Here is a 9,432-nt window from a genome sequence, read left to right on the forward strand (position 1 = left end):
GAGAGAGAGAGAGAGAGAGAGAGAGAGAGAGAGAGAGAGAGAGAGAGAGAGAGAGAGAGAGAGAGAGAGAGAGAGAAGAAAAGAGAGAGCCCAGGTCAGAGAGAGAGAGAGCCACAGAAAGAAAGAACTCAACGAACAAAAGAGAGAGCGAGCCAGAGAAAGAACGATCAGCGCCGATCACAAAACGAATTTCGACACAGCCAAACACCTGAATACATTTTCCTTTCTGGAAAATAACATTTCCAGAAAATGAAATATTTTCCGGAAATGCTTTTACGCAAACCAAACGCAGCCTTAGATTTTTATGTTGATTTTTAAGCCTTCTACGGTTCTACACCATCCTCCACTACACGTAATCACCTAGTATTTTTTTTTAAAGAAATTAGCTTATGACTTTTTCTTCTATCATTATATAGATACATGTTAATCATATTTGTGGGGCTAGTGAATTCGCGGCCCAGTCCCACTCTACATGGGGGCCCAGGCCCTACGGCCCAAGCCGAGGAGAGCCATTGTCGAGGACGACCTCTTGCTCGGCACCTCATGAAATGCCTGAAGAAAGGGAAAAACTGAGTTCAGGGGCAAGGTAAGGGAAAAAGCTGCCAACGTCATAATACCAAACCCTGTATCTGACAAGTCCATCCTTTAAACCATACCCTTTAACTTTCCCAACGACCCCAAACCATACTAGGTATGGGTTGACAGGACAGGTTTGCATCCCAGAAAAGTGAAACTTACACGTGGACTCTAAACAGAAAAACAAACATGACTATAAAAGGAAAATACCCCCAGAAGAAAAAGAGGACTCTCTCCCCCCGGGGAAAAGGGGAGAGAGGGAAGGACACCAGGATCCTTGGACAGCGTTCGAGGACAAAAGTCCTACAACCCGTTCCAATGGAGGGCTTAGCTAGTCAAGCCAGGCCCGCCCGTACAAGAATTTCCGTGGACGCCACGATCAAACCGTCCACCTGTGCCCAAGGTCATGCCATTCAAGCCCACTCTCTACAAATCATATTGTTGGGGCCATTGCATACGAGCCCAACGTCACTCTTGGGTCGTTAAACAAATTCGTATCCCTACAATATTATATTCTGAAAAATTAATTGTTAATTTGATAATATATGTATTAAATGTATATTTTAGGCTTAAAGATTGACATACTAATTGAAATATAGACTTATAATTTTAAAATTTTTAATAATTTATATGGGTTTTAATCAATATCTCTCTCACACACACAGAAAATAGTGGAAACTCCGAAATAGGCCAATACCTAAATATTTCGTTCCAATGAACAAACCAAAATAAGGTCCGAAATAGTATTTATAACATTGCTCATAATGCAATAACTAATATTTTTAAAGTAGATAAATTTATAATTGAAAACTAGTAAATCCCACATTGCCCACATTGCTAACTCATAAGACATTTTTTTTTTCCTGCTTATATTTCGGCTCCCCTTAACTTGAAATCCTTAGTCCATTCCTTAATTTATATTTTTGGTCTTGTTTTCAAGAAAATAAATTATTTATTGTCTCATGTTATTATAATTTTAATAATTTATTTTTGCTTACTGAAAAAATTACATACATACAAACAAACAAACAAACATTCATTCATTCATATTATAATGTCATTAAGTTTGATCATCAAATTTATAGAAAAATCTTAATGGATTATAAAGTACAAGTTCAAAATCATAATAAAAATAATATGATGAAAAATGTTGACGGATAATATAAAATACCTTGGCACAATAAACAATTATAATATCAATCATTTAATTTAATATAACTAGTCGCTAACTCGTGCTATGTACGGAAACTTACCTATTTGTGAAGTAGACTAAAATAATTTAATAAAATCTTAAATTGATTAAAAAACTACACCATTACATGATTTGTTCTTGTATGACTTCAATTTGTGTTACAATTTGATAAAAAAGCCAATATAAGAGAAAGATGGGTTATATTCAAAAGAATAATTCATTGTTATAACCATTAAAAGGAATAAAAAGATTCAAAGCCTACAAATTATAGATATATATATATGTGTGTGTGTGTGTGTGTGTGTGTGTGTGTGTGTGTGTGTATGTGTGTGCGCGCACGCGTATGATTACACAATAGAGAAATATAAGAAAAAGATGTGTTACCATCAAATGAATAATTCAAATATTAAAACTTATGAAAAATAAAAAAATATTAAAGATTCATGAGATTTACTTTCTATGAATTTTTTAAACAAAACAAAATGTATATGATTACACAATAGAGAAATATATTAAAAAAAAATTGATTACCTTCAAAAGAATAATGCATGGTATAATGATCGAAATCTACTAAATATGTTCAAATATAATTAAAGAATAAGTTATTGAAACAATTTTAAAAAAATATGACTATTCAAAATAGAAATATAAGAAAAAGAAAAAAGTACATGAACCCATGAAGCAATAAATTTTAGATTTTAACGTGTCTAAAAAAAAAAAAAAAAGAGTTTGCTGTAGACCTGTTTGTTATATTAGTTTATCGCTTTACGTGAAGAGAACTACATTCACCCAAACCTGTTGTAACCATCTTAGGCTTCTTAGCATCTTCGGTGATATGTTTGTCCATGAGATGTTCTCTATAGGTTCCTATGGTGGTATTATGACATAAAGGCAATCTCCTTGAAAGAAAAAACAAAATAACACATGGTTTCAAAAAGAAAGGAGGCGGCTACAATAGTTTGAGAACTATTGAGTATTTACAATTTGGTGTTTTCTCCTTTAAAAAGAAGTTGGTTTGTAAATTTTAAGAAAATAAATTAATTCTTAAATGAAATCTTGCAAATTTAGAGATAAATTACCAATATTTGAGTTTGAGTTTAAATTGGACTTATTAGAGAAATAAAGTTTTACTCCTTATTTAGTTTGTTTTAAAATTTTTTTTTATTTTTTATAAAGTTTTTATAATTTTATTTAAATATTGTATTGACGTGAAAAATTATGAGAGTTTCAAAGTCTTCGGTTATATATATATATATATATATATGTTATATATTTGTTATTATTATATAAAATTTTTATTTTTAAAATATAGTACACGTTATTACTAGGTTGTTTTCTTAATTGGCGCTTACGTGGCAAGATATTATTTGTTCATTGACACGTGGAACAAGATTATTGGCTAAGAGCCGTATCTCCAACAAGTCCTAGTTAAAGTTGTATTCGAACATTATCAAAAAAAAAAAGTTGCACTCGGACTAGAACTCTTTCTCTCTTCCTATAAATATCGAAACAAAACACAAAAGGCTTTCACGTTTTTTTTTCTTAACTTTACAGAACTCAGTGTTAAAGTTAAACTCTTCCAAAAACCTTGTAGTACACGAAAGCGAAAAGCTCAGAGAAAGAGAGAGAGAAAAACCATGGCAGATCCAAGCTCTTCCGCCCCAGATCATGGGCAGCCCTCTTCTTCCTCTGCGGATCAGTACGTTTTTCACTGCTTCTAATTTCTGTTTGTTTCCCATGAAAACAGTTTCCTGGGAACTTTTTATGTTTTAATTTTTGTTTCCATCGAAAGATAGCTTCTTCGGGAGTTTTTATTGTTTTCCCGGAAGATAGTTTCATGGGATTTTTTTTTTGTTTTCTTTTAGGATGATGAAGATTGTTTCGTTTGGAAAATTATTACAATGTTTAAAGATATAATCTTTCTGTAGAATTTTGTGTCTGTTTGTGCTGTGCTGAAATGTGATCGGTTTGTTTTGCATATTGATTAATGGGTTAAGCTTTGCAGGGATTTTTGTCTGTGTTGGGTTTTTGTTGAAGTTGAAGTTTTAGTTTTTTATATTGTCTTCATGGTATTGTTTTAATGTGAATGGTGAACTAGGATTAGATGTGATTGATGCCTCTTTGGGAATATATTTACTGGGATAATAAAACAGAGTTACAAAAATTAAGTGGATTGTAGGGCATGTAATTTTAAGTGTAACATGTATTTGAAATAAAATTATATATCGGGTGTGATGCTTATTGTGAGAGTTAAGCTCCTGGGATGTTTTTACTGTGTATTTTTAATTTTGAATGAGAAAATTAGTTAGAGATATTTTAAATATTCTTTTATACATGTTGGTGAATTTCAATGTCAGTCTTGGTTTTTAACAATTGTCGAATATTTACATTTCAAATCTATAGTTTCGATTTACACGGGTCAATTTGATGATGAATTCATTGAGAAAGTTTGGTAATATGCATTGTCATCCAATTGATAAAGCACATTGCAATTTTTTATGTTGGAGGTTAACATTACTTTTTACACCAATATTAACATGTAGATATACAGAAGATCTAGACTACTGATAACAGCTGAAATTTTGATGTTTTTTTTTTGGTACGTTTTTTTTTTTTAACTGTTAAAAATAGTTGATTTCTGCATCACATTGTAATATGTGATAAATTGAAATTAGTTTGAAATACAGTAGAAATTTTAAGTTCCAATGAGGCTTGACCTTGGGAGGTTTATGTTGGGCACAAAACTAGTTTACATCATTCAGTTTATTGGATAAAAAATTATCACACACTATTGTAATATGTTGCTTTAAAAACTTCTGTTCATTGTGTATATTTCATGTATCTCATAACTATTCAATGTTCTCTCTCTCTCCTGTGCATGTTCACCTTGTCACTTTCCCCAAAGTTACTGGAATTCTTTTTTAATTAGTTCATACTCCTTTAGCCTTTCTGCTAGTATAATTGATTTGTATGTTCAAAACAGGAAAAGTAATAAGAAGGATTATTCCACTGCAATTCTGGAACACAAGAAGTCTCCTAATCGTCTTGTTGTTGATGAAGCTGTAACTGATGATAACTCTGTGGTTTCCATGCACCCTAATACAATGGAAAAGCTTCAGTTTTTCCGTGGGGACACTGTTTTACTTAAGGTGATTTTACATTCTATATAGCTACTTAAGAGGTGAATTTGATTTTGAGAATGTGATTCATATCCTTTTTTTCCTTTCTTGGTGGTGTACAGGGAAAGAAGCGAAGAGACACAGTCTGTATTGTTCTTGCTGATGAACAATGTGAAGAACCAAAAATCAGAATGAACAAAGTTGTTCGATCAAATCTTAGAGTTCGTCTTGGAGATGTTATTTCCATCCATCAGTGCCCTGATGTGAAGTATGGGAAACGAGTTCACATCCTTCCGATTGATGATACAATTGAGGGTGTCAGTGGCAACTTGTTTGATGTATTTTTGAAGCGTGAGTTTTCTATTTTAACTTCATCTTGGCTCATTAATTGCTTATTTTAATTAGTAATTAAGTAGTTATATAGTTTTGTGATTTTGTCTGATTCTTTTTCCTGGTTCAACAGCATATTTCTTGGAATCTTACCGACCTGTGAGGAAGGGTGACCTTTTTCTAGTCAGGGGTGGAATGAGAAGTGTTGAATTCAAGGTTATAGAGACAGACCCTGGTGAGTATTGTGTTGTTGCACCAGATACTGAAATCTTCTGTGAGGGAGATCCTATCAAACGTGAAGATGAGGAGAGATTGAATGAAGTGGGATATGATGATGTTGGTGGTGTTAGGAAGCAAATGGCTCAGATCCGGGAGCTAGTAGAACTTCCTCTTAGACACCCACAGCTCTTCAAATCAATTGGTGTGAAACCCCCAAAAGGAATCTTGCTTTATGGGCCACCTGGGTCTGGAAAAACTCTGATTGCAAGAGCTGTAGCTAATGAGACAGGTGCATTCTTCTTTTTGATTAATGGACCTGAAATAATGTCAAAGCTAGCTGGTGAGTCTGAAAGCAACTTGAGAAAGGCATTTGAGGAAGCCGAAAAGAATGCCCCGTCTATTATATTTATTGATGAGATAGATTCAATTGCCCCAAAGAGGGAAAAGACGAATGGTGAAGTGGAGAGGCGTATTGTCTCCCAACTCCTGACATTAATGGATGGCCTCAAGTCCCGAGCACATGTGATTGTCATGGGAGCTACCAATAGGCCTAATAGTATTGATCCTGCACTGAGGAGATTTGGGAGATTTGATCGTGAAATTGACATTGGTGTACCAGATGAGGTTGGAAGATTGGAAGTTCTTAGAATCCACACAAAGAATATGAAACTTGCAGATGATGTGAGATTCTGTCTACTGTTTTCTCTAATGTTATTTAAAACATCATTTTCTTTATGTTGATAACATTATCTTATGTTTTAATTGGTATTATGTTTCAGGTTGATCTTGAAAGAGTTTCAAAAGATACCCATGGTTATGTTGGCGCAGATCTTGCTGCTCTTTGCACAGAGGCTGCTCTTCAGTGTATTCGGGAGAAAATGGATGTAATTGACTTAGAGGATGAAACTATTGATGCCGAGGTGTTAAATTCGATGGCTGTGACTAATGAACACTTCCAATCTGCATTGGGGACTTCAAATCCGTCAGCGCTACGTGAAACAGTGAGTTTTGAAAAGAAGTCTTGTTTTACTTCATATGGAAATTGTTTCTCTATGGGCTATTTTAGATGCCATATGCATTTACAGGAGATAACAATCATGATTTCTTGTTTGGTAGGTTGTGGAGGTTCCTAATGTTTCCTGGGAAGATGTGGGAGGTTTGGACAACGTTAAAAGAGAGCTTCAGGAGGTTTGTACTTTGTTCCATCTTGATTTTTCCCTTCTGAAAAATGCGTTTTAAAGCAATCTCCTGTCTTTGTTAGATTTCATTTATGTACACTAAATTTCATATCAATTTTTTGGCATCTTGCAGACTGTCCAATACCCAGTGGAGCATCCTGAGAAGTTTGAGAAATTTGGCATGTCACCTTCTAAAGGTGTTCTCTTTTATGGGCCTCCTGGCTGTGGTAAAACACTACTTGCAAAGGCAATTGCCAATGAATGCCAGGCAAATTTCATTAGTGTCAAAGGACCTGAGTTGCTGACAATGTGGTTTGGAGAAAGTGAGGCAAATGTGCGTGAGATATTTGACAAGGCTAGGCAGTCAGCTCCATGTGTCCTTTTCTTTGACGAACTAGACTCTATTGCAACTCAGGTACTGACCATCTAGGTTGTACTTTCACATATCCATTCACCTCTAAACAAGCACAAACACAAAAACAACTTATTGCTGTTAATTGCAAAGTGTTGTGCTAAGACTAACTGTTTATTTTGATTATTTGATGGTCCCTACTTTCAGCGTGGTGGCTCTGTTGGTGATGCTGGTGGTGCTGCAGACAGAGTACTAAACCAACTTCTGACAGAAATGGATGGTATGACAGCCAAGAAAACAGTGTTCATTATTGGGGCAACAAACAGACCAGACATTATTGATTCAGCTTTGCTCAGGCCTGGACGTCTGGACCAGTTGATTTATATCCCACTTCCAGATGAGGCTTCTCGTCATCAGATATTTAAAGCATGTTTGCGGAAATCGCCCATCTCTAAGGAAGTTGACCTTGCAGCTCTTGCACGGTATACTCAAGGATTTAGCGGTGCAGATATCACTGAAATTTGTCAGCGTGCCTGCAAATATGCTATTAGAGAAAACATTGAGAAGGTAAGTGCTTTTCCCAAATTTGAAGTTGCATTTAGCAAAGCATTAGTTTCAAAGGCATATTGTTCTTAGACCACCTTGGTTGTGTGGAAGACAGCAAGTTACCAAAACTAATTATTGCTGGTCTAGTAAAGCTGCTCACTCGGTGTGAGAATTCTTTGATTAGTGTGTTTATATAAGGTGTAATTTTTCCTTGACTTGGTAGACATATGGCACCATTTTTGATGGTGTAAATGGCTGTTATAAATAATTTTTTTGTTTTGTACACTGTTCATGTTATAATGCTTCATAGTTCTATTTATTCATTATATATGTGTGTATATATATATATATATATAAAACATGATTGTAGTTCTTCAGAAAATTTGAATTTGCTAATCTTAAAATGTTATATGCCAACAAGGCTATTACAAATTATTTATTATTCCATCGTTCCTCCTCTCATAGCTTATATAAATGCTTAAATTCTTTTTTTGTTGGCTGTGCATATGAAAGTAAAATATTATTCAGGTTTGATGGTTTTACAATTTGTAGAATTCTTTATTTGCTCCTGTAATGTTGGTTGGCCTTGGTTTATTAGTATTGTTATTATGGGTGGATGACCTTGGGTTGATAATTTGCACATCCTGCATGCACATCGTTGTTCTCCCACCCCTTCCTATATCTTCTGCTCTTCTCAAAAATGAAGGGCTTCATATTCCTTATATCCTCTTTGTTCAACCCATCTGACAGGATATTGAGAGGGAGAGAAGGAAGAGAGAGAACCCTGAAGCTATGGAGGAGGATGACATTGACGAGGTTCCTGAGATAAAGGCAGCACACTTTGAAGAGTCGATGAAATATGCCCGCCGAAGTGTCAGTGATGCAGACATCAGGAAATACCAGCTCTTTGCTCAGACTTTACAACAATCACGTGGTTTTGGATCTGAGTTCCGGTTTCCAGATCGAACTGAGAGTGCTGCAGCAGGAGCTTCAGACCCATTTTCCTCTGCCACTGCTGCTGGAGATGATGATGATCTGTACAGCTAAAGTTGAAACCAAACCTGTTTTAAGTGCTGCAGCTGATATGTTACATCCACTGCCATGAATTTCATGTTTTATTCTGCTTCGGAACAATTGTAGCCTTTAGCTTTTAAGTTTCTATTTCACTGTTAGTAATTTTTTTTGCTATGAAAAAACTTCTTTTAACTTATATGGTTTGCTTTGTTTGTGGGCTGGATCTTTCAACCATGTGAAAATAGGGCAAGACTTCTTTCCAGTATTTCAGTAAACTGGATGAGATATGTCTATGAGACCAACACATGGCCATTGTGAGATATGTGTTGTCTGTGGTTTTTTTTTTTTTTTTTGAGATAATGTTTTGTCTAGTTTATTGGATCACTAGATGCAAGTCAAACCCATGGAAATATGGCTGAATATCTTCTCTTTTTTCTCAACTTAAGAGAAATTGCATACTTAAAAAGCCTAAAGGCATAATGAAAAATATGGGATACTGCTCACCTGTTCCCCCTGACCCTTCCCCCAACAAACTGGAGTGACAATCAAAAGGTGATGAGACGTTTTGATGGACACATCCTTGTGTTAAAATCAATAAAAACATAATTATCTAACAAAAGATGTGAAGCATTTGGGTTGGGACATTAGGTCTTGTCCGAGTGTAATAATGGACCTATATGACAACGCAATAAGGTATTTCTATCATGGAGATGAAGATGCATCTCCAACCAAATAGAAAAAGATGAAAGCTGTGGCTCCAACCAAAGATATATACAGGGGAACAGTGTAATATCCTGGTTGTTAGTGAACGCAAATATTACTATCATAAATGATTTTTACATGGAGATTCTGTTCCCCCCTCCTCTTAGAGCCAAACTAACTTCGACAGGTTTTGTGACCAAAAAC

The 9,432-nt window shown here is 35.0% G+C and overlaps 1 protein-coding gene across 1 annotated transcript; it reads left to right on the forward strand.

Moving 5' to 3' along the window:
* Window positions 1-3,280: 3,280 nt before the first annotated feature.
* LOC126704426 (cell division cycle protein 48 homolog) lies at window positions 3,281-8,846 on the forward strand. Its single transcript, XM_050403438.1, has 9 exons — window positions 3,281-3,467; window positions 4,752-4,917; window positions 5,010-5,238; window positions 5,351-6,117; window positions 6,216-6,437; window positions 6,553-6,624; window positions 6,748-7,029; window positions 7,174-7,533; window positions 8,263-8,846. The coding sequence occupies exons 1-9, from the start codon at window positions 3,406-3,408 to the stop codon at window positions 8,557-8,559; spliced, it is 2,457 nt and encodes an 818-aa protein (XP_050259395.1). The 5' UTR covers window positions 3,281-3,405; the 3' UTR covers window positions 8,560-8,846.
* Window positions 8,847-9,432: the final 586 nt, after the last annotated feature.

The sequence above is a fragment of the Quercus robur genome, chromosome 10 (assembly GCF_932294415.1).
Source record: "Quercus robur chromosome 10, dhQueRobu3.1, whole genome shotgun sequence".
Lineage (NCBI taxonomy): Eukaryota > Viridiplantae > Streptophyta > Magnoliopsida > Fagales > Fagaceae > Quercus > Quercus robur.